This window comes from Nerophis lumbriciformis, linkage group LG06 (genome assembly GCF_033978685.3).
Source record: "Nerophis lumbriciformis linkage group LG06, RoL_Nlum_v2.1, whole genome shotgun sequence".
NCBI lineage: Eukaryota > Metazoa > Chordata > Actinopteri > Syngnathiformes > Syngnathidae > Nerophis > Nerophis lumbriciformis.
Genome location: NC_084553.2, coordinates 10,660,824 through 10,682,038, shown reverse-complemented (window position 1 = coordinate 10,682,038; position 21,215 = coordinate 10,660,824). Strand labels below are relative to the sequence as shown.

At 32.3% G+C, this 21,215-nt stretch overlaps 1 protein-coding gene and 1 long non-coding RNA gene across 2 annotated transcripts in view; one reads left to right on the top strand and one right to left on the bottom strand.

Annotated features, from left to right (window-relative positions):
- Window positions 1-21,215, top strand: part of LOC133608258 (aminopeptidase Ey-like) — a 67,199-nt gene that overhangs the window by 15,398 nt on the left and 30,586 nt on the right. The window contains exons 4-9 of the mRNA XM_061963466.1: window positions 6,967-7,093; window positions 7,171-7,325; window positions 7,393-7,506; window positions 19,050-19,193; window positions 19,264-19,329; window positions 19,395-19,460. Coding sequence (XP_061819450.1) covers window positions 6,967-7,093; window positions 7,171-7,325; window positions 7,393-7,506; window positions 19,050-19,193; window positions 19,264-19,329; window positions 19,395-19,460 — 672 coding nt within the window. The remainder of the gene's footprint in view (window positions 1-6,966; window positions 7,094-7,170; window positions 7,326-7,392; window positions 7,507-19,049; window positions 19,194-19,263; window positions 19,330-19,394; window positions 19,461-21,215) is intronic.
- On the bottom strand, window positions 6,383-19,542 carry LOC133608259 (uncharacterized). Its single transcript, XR_009815533.1, has 3 exons — window positions 19,034-19,542; window positions 18,058-18,210; window positions 6,383-7,496 (listed from the first exon to the last, which is right to left on the bottom strand). It is a non-coding gene; the product is annotated as an uncharacterized lncRNA (long non-coding RNA).

Here is a 21,215-nt window from a genome sequence, read left to right as displayed (position 1 = left end):
AAACACCTTTAATTTATTAACAATATTAACTATATGTGTTAAACATGCTTGCATTATCACTAAACATCTTTAACTTGTTAACAATATTAACTACATGTGTTAAACATGTTTGCATTATCTTTAAACACCTTTAACTTAACAATATTAACTATATGTGTTAAACATGCTTGTATTATCATTAATCACCTTTAACTTGTTAACAATATTAACTATATGTATTAAACAAACTTGTATTTTCATTAAACACCTTTAATTTATTAACAATATTAACTATATGTGTTAAACATGCTTGTATTATCATTAAACACCTTTAACTTGTTAACAAAAACATATGTTTCATAAATAAGTAAATATAAATTATATATATGAATGAGGTAGATCCCCACGACTTGATCAATTGAAAAGTAGCTCGCCTGCGAAAAAGTGTGAGCACCCCTGGTTTACATGTATAACTTTCTCCGACTTTCTAGGACGTGTTTTATGCCACTTCTTTTTCTGTCTCATTTTGTCCACCAGACTTTTAACGTTTGTGCATGAATGCACAAAGGTGAGTTTTGTTGATGTTATTGACTTGTGTGGAGTGCTAATCAGACATATTTGGTCACTGCATGACTGCAAGCTAATCGATGCTAACATGCTATTTAGGCTAGCTATATGTACATATTGCATCATTATGCCTCATTTGTAGCTATATTTGAGGTCATTTAGTTTCCTTTAAGTCATGTTAATTCAATTTATATCTCATGACACACTATCTGTATGTAATATGGCTTTTAATTTTTTGCGGCTCCAGACAGATGTGTTTTTGTATTTTTGGTCCAATATGGCTCTTTCAACATTTTGGGTTGCCGACCCCTGGTCTAGCTTAACTGACTCCTCACTTGGACTAACAGACTCTGTAATTGCCTGTGACCGGGCTTGCTCTAGTGTAGTTAGTAGAGATGCGCGGTTTGCGGGCACAACCGCGGAGTCCGCGGATTTTCCGCGGATCGGGCGGATGAAATAAAAAAAAAAATTAGATTTTATCCGCGGGTCGGGTCGGGTCGGGTCGGGTCGGGCGGTTGAAATAAAAAAAAAAAAGATTTTAAATAGATTCAGGCGGGTGGCAGTTAAACCAATTCGTAAATATATATACATAGTTAAATGTTGTTACCCACATACGAAAAACGAGCAGGCACCTGCTGCATATGCCACAACAGAAAAAAAAAAAAGAAAAGAGATGGACACTTTTACGGAGCGGAGAAAGGACGCCTCGCCGGGGTCCGGGACCGAGGCCCCTTCCCCCGACAGGGCCCCACCGGGAGCCGTAGCTGAGGCGATCCGCGAGAAGGGCCCGACACACGTCCAGGGTCACCACCGCGCCCACCGCACCGACACCCCGCCTCGTCCGCCTTCGCCGCGGCCGGCGTCACGCGCAGCAGGTAAGCAGCTTACCTGCCCGCCACCCCCGTGGCCGGGGGCTCGTAACAGGGGTCACTCCGCGCGCTCCGCCCGCGCAGCTTACCTGCCCGCCACCCCTGTTGCCGGGGGCGCGTAACAGGGGTCACTCCGCGCGCAGTGCGCTCACGAAAGGGGTGTGGCTCACCCTGGTTGATATAGACAGCAGGACGGTGGCCATGGAAGTCGGAACCCGCTAAGGAGTGTGTAACAACCCACCTGCCGAATCAACTAGCCCTGAAAATGGATGGCGCTGGAGCGTCGGGCCCATACCCGGCCGTCGCCGGCAGCGAGACGCGCTTGGAGGTGCGCTCAGCGCGGCTCCCATATGATTGCGCACTGGTGTGCGTCTGGGTCGTGACAGCGTGGCACGCGAATGTCTGTGCTGCATTGGATCAGTCTCCTTTCTTTAACAGGCAAAAGCTTTATAACCTCACATCGTCTATATTAGATATATAACAACGGGCGCGTGCGGGCGGATGCGGTTCTGATTAAATGTTAGAACGGGTGGATGGCGGATGGTTGACGACTTTCTGATGCGGTTGCGGATGAAATAATTGCCTATCCGCGCATCTCTAGTAGTTAGTCAAGTGTTTTTGCAGTAGGTTCTTAAAAACAGCACAATGCCCCCCGTTGAATAGAGGATATTTGACAAACATTTTTGTATAACGCTTGAGATGTTGCGCTGTTTATTTCTGAGCATCGCTAGTGTCAAGGGAAGGATGAGCTTTGAGGTGCAGGGAAAGTGAGCCATGAGCCTGATTAGCGTAGGAAGACCTAGTCCATGCTGATGTCGTCATGGAGGGTGTGGAACATCTGCAGTTTGGGGGCTTTATCTCCTCACAGCTGCTCCAAATTGTTTTAAGTAGTTCCTTAAAAACCTTCTGTCATTTTCAAAGCATCTTTCCGGAGCCTTTTGAAGCAGATCCCTAAAACAGGAGTGTAACCCAGCAGGGACAAGACATGAAAACAATGTTGAGAACTTGTTAAATTAGGTCCTGACTTTGAGTAAGTCAAACATAACGTTGAAACAACATGCTTTTTGACGACGTTTAATCAATGTTGGGTTCTGACGTTGATTTGACCATTAAATTTTGTTCATTTCCCAACCAATATTCTACAACACAAATACAACGTTGAAACAACGTGCTTTTTGACAATGTTTAATCAATGCTGGTTTCTAATGTTGATTTGACTGTTGAAATTTGGTCATTTCCCAACCAATATTCTACAACACAAATACAACGTTGAAACAATATAATTTTTGACGACGTTTAATCAATGTTGGGTTCTGACGTTGATTTGACCATTAATTTTTGGTCATTTTCCAACCAATATTCTACAACACAAATACACCGTTGAAATAACGTGCTTTTTGACAATGTTTAATCAATGCTGAGTTCTAATGTTGATTTGACCGTTGAAATTTGGTCAATACCCAACCAATATTCTACAACACAAATACAACGTTGAAATAACGTGCTTTTTGACAACGTTTAATCAAGGCTGGGTTGTGACGTTGGTTTGACCATTGAATTTTGGTCATTTTCCAACCAATATTCCACGACACAAATACAACGTTGAAACAACGTGCTTTTTGACAACGTTTAATCAACGTTAGGTTGTGACGTTGATTTGACCATTAATTTTTGGTCATTTTCCAACCAATATTCTACAACACAAATACAACGTTGAAATAACGTGCTTTTTGACAATGTTTAATCAATGCTGAGTTCTAATGTTGATTTGACCGTTGAAATTTGGTCAATACCCAACCAAAATTCTACAACACAAACACAACGTTGAAACAACATACTTTTTGACGACGTTTAATCAATGTTAGGTTGTGACGTTGATTTGACCATTGAATTTTGGTAATTTTCCAACCAATATTCCACGACACAAATACAACGTTGAAACAACGTTCTTTTTGACAATGTTTAATCAATGTTGGGTTCTGATGTTGATTTTACCATTGAAATTTGGTCAATACCCAACCAATATTCTACAACACAAACACAACGTTGAAACAACATACTTTTGACGACGTTTAATCAACGTTAGGTTGTGACGTTGATTTGACCATTGAATTTTGGTCATTTTCCAACCAATATTCTACAACACAAATACAACGTTAAAACAACGTGCTTTTTGACGATGTTTAATCAATGCTGAGTTCTAATGTTGATTTGACCGTTGAAATTTGGTCAATACCCAACCAATATTCTACAACACAAACACAACGTTGAAACAACATACTTTTGACGACGTTTAATCAACAATGGTTGTGACGTTGATTTGACCATTGAATTTTGGTAATTTTCCAACCAATATTCTACAACACAAATACAACGTTGAAACAACATAGTTTTTGACGACGTTTAATCAATGTTGGGTTGTGACGTTGATTTGACCATTGAATTTTGGTAATTTCCCAACCAATATTCTACAACACAAATACAACGTTGAAACAACATAGTTTTTGACGACGTTTAATCAATGTTGCGTTGTGACGTTGATTTGACGATTGAAATTTGGTCATTTTCCAACCAATATTCTACAACACAAACACAATGTTGAAACAATATGCTTTTTGACAACGTTTAATCAATGTTGGGTTCTGACGTTGATTTGACCATTGAAATTTGGTCATTACCCAACCAATATTCTACAACACAAACATTTTTAAAGCATCTTTGCCGAGCATTTTGAAGCGGATCCCTAAAACAGGAGTGTAACCCAGCAGGGACAAGACATGAAAACAACTTTGAGAACTTGTTGAATTAGGTCCTGACGTTGAGTAAGTCAAACATAACGTTGAAACAACATACTTTTTGACGACGTTTAAGCAACGTTAGGTTGTGACGTTGATTTGACTTGAATTTTGGTCATTTTACAACACAAATACAACATTAAAACAACATATTTTTTGAGGACGTTTAATCAATGTCGTGTTCTGACGATGATTTGACCATTGAATTTTGGTCATTTCCCAACCAATATTTTACAACACAAATACAACATTGAAACAAAATGCTTTTTGACGACGTTTAATCAATGCCGTGTTCTGACGTTGATTTGATCATTAAATTTTGTTCATTTTACAACACAAATACAACATTAAAACAACATACTTTTTTGACAACGTTTATTCAATGTTGGGTTCTGACGTTGATCTGACCATTGAATTTTGTTCATTTTACAACACAAATACATGGTTGAAACAAAATGCTTTTTGACGACGTTTAATAAATGTTGGGTTCTGACGTTGATTTGACCATTGAATTTTGGTCATTTCCCAACACAAATACAACATTAAAACAACATACTTTTTTGACAGCGTTTAATCAATGTTAGGTTGTGACGTTGATTTGACCATTGAAATTTAGTAATTTCCCAACCAATATTCTACAACACAAATACAACATTGAAAAAACATACTTTTTGACTACGTTTAATCAATGTTGGGTTCCAATGTTGATTTAACCATTGAAATTTGGTAATTTTACAACACAAATACATCGTTGAAACAACATGCTTTTTGACAACGTTTAATCAATGCTGGGTTCTAATGTTGATTTGACCATTGAATTTTGATCATTACCCAACCAATATTCTACAACACAAATACAACATTGAAACAACATGCTTTTTGACAACGTTTAATAAATGTTGGGTTCTGACGTTGATCTGACCATTGAATTTTGTTCATTTTACAACACAAATACATGGTTGAAACAAAATGCTTTTTGACGACGTTTAATAAATGTTGGGTTCTGACGTTGATTTGACCATTGAATTTTGGTCATTTCCCAACACAAATACAACATTAAAACGACATACGTTTTTGACAGCGTTTAATCAATGTTAGGTTGTGACGTTGATTTGACCATTGAAATTTAGTAATTTCCCAACCAATATTCTACAACACAAATACAACATTGAAACAACATACTTTTTGACTACGTTTAATCAATGTTTGGTTCCAATGTTGATTTAACCATTGAAATTTGGTAATTTTACAACACAAATACATCGTTGAAACAACATGCTTTTTGACAACGTTTAATCAATGCTGGGTTCTATCGTTAATTTAACCATTGAATTTTGGTCATTTCCCAACCAATATTCTACAACACAAATACAACGTTGAAACAACATCGTTTTTGACGGCGTTTAATCAATGTTGGGTTGTGACGTTGATTTGACCATTGAAATTTGGTCATTTTTCAACCAATATTCTACAACACAAACACAATGTTGAAACAACATGCTTTTTGACAACGTTTAATCAATGTTGGGTTCTGACATTGATTTGACCATTGAAGTTTGGTCATTACCCAACAAATATTCTCCAACACAAACATTTTTAAAGCATCTTTGCTGAGTATTTTGAAGCGGATCCCTAAAACAGGAGTGTAACCCAGCAGGCACAAGACATGAAAACAACTTTGAGAACTTGTTGAATTAGGTCCTGACTTTGAGTAAGTCAAACATAACGTTGAAACAACATTCTTTTTGACAACGTTTAATCAATGCTGGGTTCTGACGTTGATTTGGCCATTGAATTTTGGTCATTTCCCAACCAATATTTTACAACACAAATACAACATTGAAACAAAATGCTTTTTGACGACGTTTAATCAATGCCGTGTTCTGACGTTGATTTGATCATTAAATTTTGTTCATTTTACAACACAAATACAACATTGAAACGACATACTTTTTTGACAACGTTGATTCAATGTTGGGTTCTGATGTTGATCTGACCATTGAATTTTGTTCATTTTACAACACAAATACATCGTTGAAACAAAATGCTTTTTGACAACGTTTAATCAATGCTGGGTTCTAATGTTGATTTGACCATTGAATTTTGATCATTACCCAACCGATATTCTACAACACAAATGCAACGTTGAAACAACGTGCTTTTTGACAACGTTTAATCAATGCTGGGTTCTAACGTTGATTTGACCATTGAAGTTTGGTAATTTCCCAACCAATATTCTACAAAACAAACATTTTTAAAGCATCTTTGCCGAGCATTTTGAAGCGGATCCCTAAAACAAGAGTGTAACCCTTGTTGAATTAGGTCCTGACTTTGAGCAAGTCGAACATAACGTTGAAACAACATGCTTTTTGACGTTTAATCAATGTAAGTTCGTGACGTTGATTTGACTTGAATTTTGGTCATTTCACAACACAAATACAACATTAAAACAACATATTTTTTGACGACGTTTAATCAATGTTGGTTTCTGACATTGATTTGAGAATACAGCAGAGCACTTGTGTATTTATCTTATAAGACCAGAGTTTTACAGCGACCCTTAAACACAGCCAATCACTCCTGTAATATAGACGATCTTTGATTGGCACCACTATATTTGGTCCTTAAGATCAACACAGCACTCCAGTCCTCTATAGAGGATCTTTGACTAGCATCTTTGGCTCCTGTCATATGTTGATGTTTGCCGCCCTCTAGTGGACTGCCAGTGACAGTAATTGAGCTGTTGCTATCTCCAGATCAGGATCTGGGCCCGCAGACAGGCCATAGAGGCGGGTAAGGGGGCCTACGCTCTGGCCAAGACCGGACCGATCCTGGCGTACTTTGAACGCTACTACAACTCACGCTACCCTCTGGAGAAGTCTGGTAAAGATCTCACGCTGTTTTGGGGAGGTGTAATGTCCACAGTCCCAATACCCGTGTCCACGTCTTTGTCTTTGTAGACCAGATCGCTTTACCTGACTTAAATACCGCAGGCATGGAGAACTGGGGCCTGATCACCTACAACGAGAACGCCCTTCTGTACAACCCTCGCCTGCCCTCCAATGGCGACCGAGAGTATGTGGCCACCGTCATCTCCCACGAGCTGGCTCACATGGTGAGTACATGATCCACAGCACGGCGGTCATGTCCACATTTGATAAAAGACTTTTGTGTCTGGCCAGTGGTTTGGGAACTTGGTGACCATGCGCTGGTGGAACGACTTGTGGCTCAATGAAGGATTCGCCACCTACGTGTCCTACCTGGGGGTCCACTATGCAGAACCCACCTGGAACATAGTGAGTTTGGGGCCACAATTAAGTGATAGAGTCAAGTTTGGGGCAACAAAAGTAATGCATTGTGGTGAGTTGTGGACAGAAAGTGATATAAATTAATCAATGTTTATTCATATAGCTCTAAATCAAAGTGTCTCAAAGGGCTGCACAAGCCACAACGACATCCTCGGCTCAGAGCCCTACATTTATAGTGACTTTTGGACAAAAAAGTAATATAATTAATTTTGACAAAAAAAGTAACAGTGAGTTTTGCACAAAAAAGTAATATAGTGAGTTCTGGACTAAAAAGTGATATAGTGAGTTTTGGACAAAAAAAAGTATTGTGAGTTTTGGACAAAAAAGTAAATAGTCTGAGACAAAAAAAAGTAATATGTTGAGTTTTGGACAAAAAATGTAATGTAGTGAATTTTGGACAAAAAAAGTAACATAGTGAGTTTTGCACAAAAAAGTAATAAAGTGAGTTTTGGACAAAAAAGTACTATAGTGAGTTTCGGACAAAAAAAATAAATTTAGTGAGTTTTGGACCAAAAAATTAATATAGTGAGTTTTGGACCAAAATAAATAAATATAGTGAGTTTTGGACCAAAAAATTAATATAGTGAGTTTTGGACCAAAAAAAATAAATATAGTGAGTTTTGGACCAAAAAATTAATATAGTGAGTTTTGCACAAAAAAGTAAAATAGTGAATTTTGGACCAAAAAGTAATATGGTGAGTTTTGGTCAAAAAAGGTAAAAAAGTGACTTTTGGTCACAAAAATCTAGTGAGTTTTGGGCAAAAAAAGTAATCTGGTGAGTTTTGGACAAAAAAAGTAATTTGGTGAGTTTTGGACAAAAAAGTAAATTGTGAGTTTTGGACAAAAAAAGTATTGTGAGTTTTGGACAAAAAAGTAAATAGTTAGTCTGAGACAAAAAAAAAAGTAATATGTTGAGTTTTGGACAAAAAAAGTAATGTAGTGAATTTTGGACAAAAAAAGTAACAGTGAGTTTTGCACAAAAAAAGTAATAAAGTGAGTTTTGGACAAAAAAGTACTATAGTGAGTTTCGGACAAAAAAAATAAATATAGTGAGTTTTGGACCAAAAAATTAATATAGTAAGTTTTGGACCAAAATAAATAAATATAGTGAGTTTTGGACCAAAGAATTAATATAGTGAGTTGTGGACCAAAAAAAATAAATATAGTGAGTTTTGGACCAAAAAATTAATATAGTGAGTTTTGCACAAAAAAGTAAAATAGTGAATTTTGGACAAAAAAGTAATATGGTGAGTTTTGGTCAAAAAAGGTAAAAAAGTGAGTTTTGGTCACAAAAATCTAGTGAGTTTTGGGCAAAAAAAGTAATCTGGTGAGTTTTGGACAAAAAAAGTAATTTGGTGAGTTTTGGACAAAAAAGTAAATTGTGAGTTTTGGACAAAAAAAGTAATAATTAGTGTTTTGGACAAAAAAAATAATATGTTGAGTTTTGGACAAAAAAAGTATTATTGTGAGTTTTGGACAAAAAAAAAAGTAATGTAGTGAGTTCTGGACAAAAAAGTAATATAGTGAGTTTTTGACAAAAAAGTAAATAATGAGTTTTGGACGAAAAAGTAATATAGTGAGTTTTTGACCAAAAAAAGTATTACGTTGAGTTAAGGACCAAAAAAGTAATATAGTGAGATTTGGACCAAAAAAAATAAATATAGTGAGTTTTGGACAAAAAAATTAATATAGTGAGTTTTGGACCAAAATAAATAAATATAGTGAGTTTTGGACCAAAAAATTAATATAGTGAGTTTTGGACCAAACAAAATAAATATAGTGAGTTTTGGACCAAAAAATTAATATAGTGAGTTTTGCCCAAAAAAGTAATATAGTGAATTTTGGACAAAAAAGTAATATGGTGAGTTTTGGTCAAAAAAGGTAAAAAAGTGAGTTTTGGTCACAAAAATCTAGTGAGTTTTGGGCAAAAAAAGTAATCTGGTGAGTTTTGGACAAAAAAAGTAATTTGGTGAGTTTTGGACAAAAAAGTAAATTGTGAGTTTTGGACAAAAAAAGTAATACAGTGAGGGTTTTTTTGGGGGGGGGGAGTGATATTGTGAGTTTTGGATGAAAAAAGTTATATTGTGAGTTTTGTACAAAAAAAGTAATAATTAGTTTTGGACAAAAATAATAATATGTTGAGTTTTGGACAAAAAAAGTATTATTGTGAGTTTTGGACAAAAAAAAAGGAATGTAGTGAGTTCTGGACAAAAAAGTAATATAGTGAGTTTTTGACAAAAAAGTAAATAATGAGTTTTGGACGAAAAAGTAATATTGTGAGTTTTTGACAAAAAAAAGTAATACGTTGAGTTAAGGACCAAAAAAGTAATATAGTGAGATTTGGACCAAAATAAATAAATATAGTGAGTTTTGGACCAAAAAATTAATATAGTGAGTTTTGGACCAAAATAAATAAATATAGTGAGTTTTGGACCAAAAAATTAATATAGTGAGTTTTGGACCAAAATAAATAAATATAGTGAGTTTTGGACCAAAAAATTAATATAGTGAGGGTTTTTTTGGGGGGGGGTGGGGGGGGGGGTGATATTGTGAGTTTTGGATGAAAAAAGTTATGTTGTGAGTTTTGTACAAAAAAAGTAATAATTAGTTTTGGACAAAAATAATAATATGTTGAGTTTTGGACAAAAAAAGTAATACAGTGAGTTTTTTTGGGGGGGGGAAGTAACATTGTGAGTTTTGGATGAAAAAAGTTATGTTGTGAGTTTTGTACAAAAAAAGTAATAATTAGTTTTGGACAAAAAAAGTAATATGTTGAGTTTTGGACAAAAAAAGTATTATTGTGAGTGTTGGACAAAAAAAAGTAATGTAGTAAGTTCTGGACAAAAAAGTAATATAGTGAGTTTTAGACACAAAGTAATATGTTGAGTTGTTGACAAAAAAGTAATATAATATATGGACAAAAAAGTAATATAGTGAGTTTTGGTCAAAAAAGTAATATTGTGAGTTTTTGACAAAAAAGTAAATAATGAGTTTTGGACAAAAAAGTAATATTGTGAGTTTTTGACAAAAAAAAGTAATACGTTGAGTTAAGGACCAAAAAAGTAATATAGTGAGATTTGGACAAAAAAGTAATATTGTGAGTTTTGGACAAAAAAGTAATATTGTGAGTTATTGACAAAAAAAGTAATACGTTGAGTTAAGGACTAAAAAAGTAATGTAGTGAGATTTGGACAAAAAAAGGTCATATTGTGAGTTTTGTACATAAAAAGTAATATAATGAGTTTTGGACAAAAACGTAATATGGTGAGTTTTGGTCAAAAAAGGTAAAAAACTTGAGTTTTGGACACAAAAAATCTAGTGAGTTTTGGGCAAAAAAGTAAATTGTGAGTTTTGGACAAAAAAAGTAATACAGTGAGTTTTGGATGAAAAAAGTTATTTTGCGAGTTTTGGACAAAAAGAGGAATAATTAGTTTTGGACAAAAAAAGTAATTAAGTTAAAGTTAAATATGTTGAGTTTTGGACAAAAAAAGTATTATTGTGAGTTTTGGACAAAAAAAAGTCATTAAGTTAAAGTTAAATATGTTGAGTTTTGGACAAAAAAGGTAATATGTTGAGTTTTGGACAAAAAAAGTATTATTGTGAGTTTTGGACAAAAAATCAATAAGTTGAGTTTTGGACAAAAAAAGTATTATGTGAGTTTTGGACAAAAAAAATATTATTGTGAGTTTTGGACAAAAAAAAGTAATACAGTGAGTTTTGGTAAAAAAAAAAAAGGATATAGTTTTGGACAAAAAAAGTAATATGTTGAGTTTTGGACAAAAAAAAGTAATGTAGTGAGTTTTGGACAAAAAAGTAATATAGTGAGTTTTGCCCAAAAAAGTAATATAGTGAATTTTGGACAAAAAAGTAATATGGTGAGTTTTGGTCAAAAAAGGTAAAAAAGTGAGTTTTGGTCACAAAAATCTAGTGAGTTTTGGGCAAAAAAAGTAATCTGGTGAGTTTTGGACAAAAAAAGTAATTTGGTGAGTTTTGGACAAAAAAGTAAATTGTGAGTTTTGGACAAAAAAAGTAATACAGTGAGGGTTTTTTTTGGGGGGGGGAGTGATATTGTGAGTTTTGGATGAAAAAAGTTATATTGTGAGTTTTGTACAAAAAAAGTAATAATTAGTTTTGGACAAAAATAATAATATGTTGAGTTTTGGACAAAAAAAGTATTATTGTGAGTTTTGGACAAAAAAAAAGGAATGTAGTGAGTTCTGGACAAAAAAGTAATATAGTGAGTTTTTGACAAAAAAGTAAATAATGAGTTTTGGACGAAAAAGTAATATTGTGAGTTTTTGACAAAAAAAAGTAATACGTTGAGTTAAGGACTAAAAAAGTAATATAGTGAGATTTGGACCAAAATAAATAAATATAGTGAGTTTTGGACCAAAAAATTAATATAGTGAGTTTTGGACCAAAATAAATAAATATAGTGAGTTTTGGACCAAAAAATTAATATAGTGAGTTTTGGACCCAAAAAAATATATATAGTGAGTTTTGGACCAAAAAATTAATATAGTGAGTTTTGCCCAAAAAAGTAATATAGTGAATTTTGGACAAAAAAGTAATATGGTGAGTTTTGGTCAAAAAAGGTAAAAAAGTGAGTTTTGGTCACAAAAATCTAGTGAGTTTTGGGCAAAAAAAGTAATCTGGTGAGTTTTGGACAAAAAAAGTAATTTGGTGAGTTTTGGACAAAAAAGTAAATTGTGAGTTTTGGACAAAAAAAGTAATACAGTGAGGGTTTTTTTGGGGGGGGGGGGGGTGGGGGGGGGGTGATATTGTGAGTTTTGGATGAAAAAAGTTATGTTGTGAGTTTTGTACAAAAAAGTAATAATTAGTTTTGGACAAAAATAATAATATGTTGAGTTTTGGACAAAAAAAGTAATACAGTGAGTTTTTTTTGGGGGGGGGGGGGGTAACATTGTGAGTTTTGGATGAAAAAAGTTATGTTGTGAGTTTTGTACAAAAAAAGTAATAATTAGTTTTGGACAAAAAAAGTAATATGTTGAGTTTTGGACAAAAAAAGTATTATTGTGAGTTTTGGACAAAAAAAAGTAATGTAGTAAGTTCTGGACAAAAAAGTAATATAGTGAGTTTTAGACACAAAGTAATATGTTGAGTTGTTGACAAAAAAGTAATATAATATATGGACAAAAAAGTAATATAGTGAGTTTTGGTCAAAAAAGTAATATTGTGAGTTTTTGACAAAAAAGTAAATAATGAGTTTTGGACAAAAAAGTAATATTGTGAGTTTTTGACAAAAAAAAGTAATACGTTGAGTTAAGGACCAAAAAAGTAATATAGTGAGATTTGGACAAAAAAGTAATATTGTGAGTTTTGGACAAAAAAGTAATATTGTGAGTTATTGACAAAAAAAGTAATACGTTGAGTTAAGGACTAAAAAAGTAATGTAGTGAGATTTGGACAAAAAAAGGTCATATTGTGAGTTTTGGACATAAAAAGTAATATAATGAGTTTTGGACAAAAACGTAATATGGTGAGTTTTGGTCAAAAAAGGTAAAAAACTTGAGTTTTGGACACAAAAAATCTAGTGAGTTTTGGGCAAAAAAGTAAATTGTGAGTTTTGGACAAAAAAAGTAATACAGTGAGTTTTGGATGAAAAAAGTTATTTTGCGAGTTTTGGACAAAAAGAGGAATAATTAGTTTTGGACAAAAAAAGTAATTAAGTTAAAGTTAAATATGTTGAGTTTTGGACAAAAAAGGTATTATTGTGAGTTTTGGACAAAAAAAAGTAATTAAGTTAAAGTTAAATATGTTGAGTTTTGGACAAAAAAGGTAATATGTTGAGTTTTGGACAAAAAATCAATAAGTTGAGTTTTGGACAAAAAAAGTATTATGTGAGTTTTGGACAAAAAAAATATTATTGTGAGTTTTGGACAAAAAAAAGTAATACAGTGAGTTTTGGTAAAAAAAAAAAAGTATATAGTTTTGGACAAAAAAAGTAATATGTTGAGTTTTGGACAAAAAAAAGTAATGTAGTGAGTTTTGGACAAAAAAGTAATATAGTGAGTTTTGCCCAAAAAAGTAATATAGTGAATTTTGGACAAAAAAGTAATATGGTGAGTTTTGGTCAAAAAAGGTAAAAAAGTGAGTTTTGGTCACAAAAATCTAGTGAGTTTTGGGCAAAAAAAGTAATCTGGTGAGTTTTGGACAAAAAAAGTAATTTGGTGAGTTTTGGACAAAAAAGTAAATTGTGAGTTTTGGACAAAAAAAGTAATACAGTGAGGGTTTTTTTGGGGGGGGGGGGAGTGATATTGTGAGTTTTGGATGAAAAAAGTTATATTGTGAGTTTTGTACAAAAAAAGTAATAATTAGTTTTGGACAAAAATAATAATATGTTGAGTTTTGGACAAAAAAAGTATTATTGTGAGTTTTGGACAAAAAAAAAGGAATGTAGTGAGTTCTGGACAAAAAAGTAATATAGTGAGTTTTTGACAAAAAAGTAAATAATGAGTTTTGGACGAAAAAGTAATATTGTGAGTTTTTGACAAAAAAAAGTAATACGTTGAGTTAAGGACCAAAAAAGTAATATAGTGAGATTTGGACCAAAATAAATAAATATAGTGAGTTTTGGACCAAAAAATTAATATAGTGAGTTTTGGACCAAAATAAATAAATATAGTGAGTTTTGGACCAAAAAATTAATATAGTGAGTTTTGGACCAAAAAAAACATATATAGTGAGTTTTGGACCAAAAAATTAATATAGTGAGTTTTGCCCAAAAAAGTAATATAGTGAATTTTGGACAAAAAAGTAATATGGTGAGTTTTGGTCAAAAAAGGTAAAAAAGTGAGTTTTGGTCACAAAAATCTAGTGAGTTTTGGGCAAAAAAAGTAATCTGGTGAGTTTTGGACAAAAAAAGTAATTTGGTGAGTTTTGGACAAAAAAGTAAATTGTGAGTTTTGGACAAAAAAAGTAATACAGTGAGGGTTTTTTTGGGGGTGGGGGGTGGGGGGGGGGAGTGATATTGTGAGTTTTGGATGAAAAAAGTTATGTTGTGAGTTTTGTACAAAAAAAGTAATAATTAGTTTTGGACAAAAATAATAATATGTTGAGTTTTGGACAAAAAAAGTAATACAGTGAGTTTTTTTGGGGGGGGGGTAACATTGTGAGTTTTGGATGAAAAAAGTTATGTTGTGAGTTTTGTACAAAAAAAGGAATAATTAGTTTTGGACAAAAAAAGTAATATGTTGAGTTTTGGACAAAAAAAGTATTATTGTGAGTTTTGGACAAAAAAAAGTAATGTAGTAAGTTCTGGACAAAAAAGTAATATAGTGAGTTTTAGACACAAAGTAATATGTTGAGTTGTTGACAAAAAAGTAATATAATATATGGACAAAAAAGTAATATAGTGAGTTTTGGTCAAAAAAGTAATATTGTGAGTTTTTGACAAAAAAGTAAATAATGAGTTTTGGACAAAAAAGTAATATTGTGAGTTTTTGACAAAAAAAAGTAATACGTTGAGTTAAGGACCAAAAAAGTAATATAGTGAGATTTGGACAAAAAAGTAATATTGTGAGTTTTGGACAAAAAAGTAATATTGTGAGTTATTGACAAAAAAAGTAATACGTTGAGTTAAGGACTAAAAAAGTAATGTAGTGAGATTTGGACAAAAAAAGGTCATATTGTGAGTTTTGGACATAAAAAGTAATATAATGAGTTTTGGACAAAAACGTAATATGGTGAGTTTTGGTCAAAAAAGGTAAAAAACTTGAGTTTTGGACACAAAAAATCTAGTGAGTTTTGGGCAAAAAAGTAAATTGTGAGTTTTGGACAAAAAAAGTAAAACAGTGAGTTTTGGATGAAAAAAGTTATTTTGCGAGTTTTGGACAAAAAGAGGAATAATTAGTTTTGGACAAAAAAAGTAATTAAGTTAAAGTTAAATATGTTGAGTTTTGGACAAAAAAAGTATTATTGTGAGTTTTGGACAAAAAAAAGTCATTAAGTTAAAGTTAAATATGTTGAGTTTTGGACAAAAAAGGTAATATGTTGAGTTTTGGACAAAAAAAGTATTATTGTGAGTTTTGGTCAAAAAAGTATATAGTTTTGGACAAAAAAAGTAATATGTTGAGTTTTGGACAAAAAAAGTAATGTAGTGAGTTTTGGACAAAAAAGTATATAGTTTAGGACAAAAAAAGTAATATGTTGAGTTTTGGACAAAAAAAAGTAATGTAGTGAGTTTTGGACAAAAAAGTATATAGTTTTGGACAAAAAAAGTAATATGTTGAGTTTTGGACAAAAAAAAGTAATACAGTGAGTTTTGGTCAAAAAAGTATATAGTTTTGGACAAAAAAAGTAATATGTTGAGTTTTGGACAACAAAAGTAATGTAGTGAGTTTTGGACAAAAAAGTATATAGTTTTGGACAAAAAAAGTAATATGTTGAGTTTTGGACAAAAAAAAGTAATGTAGTGAGTTTTGGACAAAAAAGTATATAGTTTTGGACAAAAAAAGTAATATGTTGAGTTTTGGACAAAAAAAAGTAATGTAGTGAGTTTTGGACAAAAAAGTAATATAGTGAGTTTTAGACACAAAGTAATATGTTGAATTGTGGTCAAAAAAGTAATATAATATATGGACAAAAAGTAATATAGTGAGTTTTGGTCAAAAAAAAAGTAATATAGTGAGATTTGGTAAAAAAAAAAGTAATATAGTGAATTTTAGACACAAAGTAATATGTTGAGTTGTGGTCAAAAAAGTAATATAATATATGGACAAAAAAAGTAATATAGTGAGTTTTGGTCAAAAAAGTAATATTGTGAGTTTTTCACAAAAAAGTAAATAATGAGTTTTGGACAAAAAAGTAATATTGTGAGTTTGACAAAAAAAAGTAATACATTGAGTTAAGGACCAAAAAAGTAATTTAGTGAGATTTGGACAAAAAAGTAATATTGTGAGTTTTGGACAAAAAAAGTAATATTGTGAGTTATTGACAAAAAAAAGTAATATGTTGAGTTAAGGACTAAACAAGTAATGTAGTGAGATTTGGACAAAAAAAGGTCATATTGTGAGTTTTGGACATAAAAAGTAATATAATGAGTTTTGGACAAAAAAGTAATATGGTGAGTTTTGGTCAAAAAAGGTAAAAAACTGAGTTTTGGACACAAACAATCTAGTGAGTTTTGGGCAAAAAAGTAAATTGTGAGTTTTGGACAAAAAAAGTATTATTGTGAGTTTTGGACAAAAAAAGTATTATTGTGAGTTTTGGACAAAAAAAAGTAATACAGTGAGTTTTGGTAAAAAAAAAGTATATAGTTTTGGACAAAAAAAGTAATATGTTGAGTCTTGGACAAAAAAAAGTAATGTAGTGAGTTTTGGACAAAAAAGTAATATAGTGAGTTTTAGACACAAAGTAATATGTTGAGTTGTGGTCAAAAAAGTAATATAATATATGGACAAAAAAGTAATAAAGTGAGATTTGGTAAAAAAAAAGTAATATAGTGAGATTTGGTAAAAAAAAAGTAATATAGTGAATTTTAGACACAAAGTAATATGTTGAGTTGTGGTCAAAAAAGTAATATAATATATGGACAAAAAAGTAATATAGTGAGTTTTGGTCAAAAAGTAATATTGTGAGTTTTTGACAAAAAAGTAAATAATGAGTTTTGGACAAAAAAGTAATATTGTGAGTTTGACAAAAAAAAGTAATACATTGAGTTAAGGACCAAAAAAGTAATGTAGTGAGATTTGGACAAAAAAGATAATATTGTGAGTTTTGAACAAAAAAAGTAATATGTTGAGCTTTGGACAAAAAAAGGTAATATTGGGAGTTTTGGACAAAAAAAGTTGTATGTTGAGTTTTGGACAAAAAAAGGTAATATTGTGAGTTTTGGACAAAAAAAAGTATTATGTTGAGTTTTGGACAAAAAAAGTAATATGTTGAGTTTTGGACCAAAAAAGGTAATATTGTGAGTTTTGGACAAAAAAAGTAATATGTTGAGTTTTGGACAAAAAAAAGTAATATGTTGAGTTTTGGACCAAAAAAAGGTAATATTGTGAGTTTTGGACAAAAAAAGTAATATGTTGAGTTTTGGACAAAAAAAGTAAGCCTTTAACTTTATTGTGCATAAAACCTGACATGGTGGCACTCTCTTCGCTATAATTGAAGCCTGTGATGTGTTTTAGTGGTAATACAACAGCTGAAAAAAAATTACCAGTTGTCCTACTCCCACAGCTGCTGTAATGATAACTCTGACCGCTAGGTAGCAGTAATGTATCACAGACACGCTTGCAGAATGTTTGGCATGGAAGTAGAACAAGAGGTTGTGTGGGCTGTCAGGTAAATAAACAAAGCAAGCTCTGACTTGCAAGCAAAGAAAAAAAAGTGATGTTTTATTTTGCGAGACTGAAACGTTACAGAGGTACCTCCGAAAGTGTGCATTGCGCAACAGCATCACACTTTGAAATGAATTAAAATCAGTTTAGTTTGTGCTTGCACCCCAAAAACGGCACCATTTTAACAGTGCAAACAACTACAGTAATGCAAAATAATGCAAGAATAATGTGCATTATTTACCTTGGAGAGTGGACAGTATCTCCTTCCAGCTGCTTCTCCGTCAAACACACCATCAGCAGCTTCTCCATAGTTTCATGGCTCATGAAGGCCTGGTTAGCGCGTAGAGTCAGGTGCTCTCATGTTGCTCCGCCCCAGGAACGCCAAACATGGGCACTGAAAGGAAAATAAACAGGATCATAACAATTGGATTTATTACATTTTAATCAATATTTTTTCATTCATTTTTATTTTTTACAAATTCATACAAGCCTATATTATAATACAATTTAATTAATGGCTGACCTACACTTGTTGTTTTTTTTATTGTATTAATTTTTTTTTTTTTTTAATTCATAGAACACTGCTGTCAATTTGATTTAATTAATTGATGACCTGTACTTATTTTATTTTATTTTATTTCATAAATTTTTTTTAAAAACACGCTCACTTTACAGAACACTGTGAGTGATTACATTTATTTAATTTTTTAACTGAATTGGGCTTTTTTTAACTTCACTTTTTTCCTTTTTTTTTAAAAGAAATACAGTCACCTTTATATAACATTGTGGTTTATCCTATTTAATTAATCGGTGACATGACATTTATTTTTTTATCTATTTTAAAAAATACAACGGTACCCAAACTTTAAGTTTAAAAAGAAAACATTTAGCCCTCAAGTTAGTAGAACTTCTTATTTTTTTTAAATGTATTTATACATTTTTTACTTAATTTATTTTAGTTAATAATTCCCATTTATTTTTTTCATTAGTGTCCTCTTGGGGGTAAAGGGACCATATTTGGTAATATTAACTGAAGTGGAAAAATAGGCCACGCCCCTTATTATAAGCTAGTACAAACCTGTGATAAATTCATTCAAATGTAATTGTCATTATTATTGTTTATTGATGTTAAATTACACTTGCAATCATTATAAAGAGCCCCATGCAGGCTTGCAGTTTAAATACCTGTCAATCAAACTCAACATGAAGCTACAAACCTTCCTCTCCCCCCAGAAAGACTTAATAGTCCTGAATGAGGTCATTGGCGTGATGGCGGAGGACTCCATGGCCTCGTCCCACCCTCTCTCGTTGAAGGAGGAGGACGTGCAGGAGCCGGAGCAGATCGATCAACTCTTCGACGGCATCACGTACAGCAAGGTGCTCTCAAACGCCACTCGGCTCACGCGCTACTTTTGCGGCTTCCAACTCCTTTCTGCCCGCCCTTTAGGGCGCCGCCGTCCTCAGGATGCTGTCGGAGTTCATCACAGAGGAAGTCTTCTCCAAAGGACTGCATGTGGGTGTTTGATACTTGAGGGCATCATTGATGATGATGTGAATAATGCTGGGTGTGGTCTGCAGACGTACTTGGAGGAGTTCAAGTACAAGAACACAGTCAATGCAGACCTCTGGAAGCACCTGCAAATGGTAAGAAGACCACCCAGTAACCACGTCTTCATGCCGATGAAATGTCTCTTTTCTTGTGAGTTTTGGACAAAAAGTAATCCAGTGAGTTTTGGACAAAAAAGTAATATAGTGAGTTTTGGACAAAAAGTAATGCAGTGAGTTTTGGACAAAAAAGTAATGCAGTGAGTTTTGGACCAAAAAAAAAGTAATAAAATGAGTTTGGGACAAAAAAGTAATATAGTGAGTTTTGGACAAAAAAAAATAATACAGTGAATTTTGGACAAAAAAGTAATATAGTGAGTTTTGGACCAAAAAATAATAATATAGTGAGTTTTGGACAAAAAAAATTAATATAGTGAGTTTTGGACAAAAAAGTAATATAGTGAGTTTTGGACAAAAAAAAGAAATATACTGAGTTTGGGACAAAAAAGTAATATAGTGAGTTTGGGACCAAAAAAAGTAATATAGTGAGTTTTGGAGAAAAAAAAATTAATATAGTGAGTTTTAGACAAAAAAGTAATATAGTGAGTTTTGGACAAAAAAAAGTAATATAGTAAGTTTTGGACACAAAAAAAGTAATATAGTGAGTTTTGGACAAAAACAAGTAATATAGTGAGTTTTGGACAAAAATGTAATATAGCGAGTTTTGGACAAAAAAGTAATATAGTGAGTTTTGGACAAAAAAAAAGGAATAAACTGAGTTTAGGACAAACAAGTAATATAGTGAGTTTTGGACCAAAACAAGTAATATACTGAGTTGTGGACCAAAAAAGTAATATAGTGAGTTTTGTACAAAAAAAGTAATATAGTGAGTTTTGGACAAAAAAGTAATAAAATGAGTTTGGGACAAAAAAGTAATATAGTGAGTTTTGGACAAAAAGTAATGCAGTGAGTTTTGGACAAAAAAGTAATGCAGTGAGTTTTGGACCAAAAAAAAAGTAATAAAATGAGTTTGGGACAAAAAAGTAATATAGTGAGTTTTGGACAAAAAAATAATAATACAGTGAGTTTTGGACAAAAAAGTAATATAGTGAGTTTTGGACCAACAAATAATAATATAGTGAGTTTTGGACAAAAAAAATTAATATAGTGAGTTTTGGACAAAAAAGTAATATAGTGAGTTTTGGACAAAAAAAATGAATATACTGAGTTTGGGACGAAAAAGTAATATAGTGAGTTTGGGACCAAAAAAAGTAATATAGTGAGTTTTGGAGAAAAAATTATTAATATAGTGAGTTTTAGACAAAAAAGTAATATAGTGAGTTTTGGACAAAAAAAAGTAATATAGTAAGTTTTGGACACAAAAAAGTAATATAGTGAGTTTTGGACAAAAACAAGTAATATAGTGAGTTTTGGACAAAAATGTAATATAGCGAGTTTTGGACAAAAAAGTAATATAGTGAGTTTTGGACAAAAAAAAGGAATAAACTGAGTTTAGGACAAACAAGTAATATAGTGAGTTTTGGACCAAAACAAGTAATATACTGAGTTGTGGACCAAAAAAGTAATATAGTGAGTTTTGTACAAAAAAAGTAATATAGTGAGTTTTGGACAAAAAAGTAATAAAATGAGTTTGGGACAAAAAAGTAATATAGTGAGTTTTGGACAAAAATGTAATATTGTGAGTTTTGGACAAAAATAGGAATATAGTGAGTTTTGGACAAAAAAGTAATATAGTGAGTTTTGGACAAAAAAAAGTAATAAAATGAAATTGGGACAAAAAAGTAATATAGTGAGTTTTGGACCAAATAAAGTAATATAGTGAGTTTTGGACAA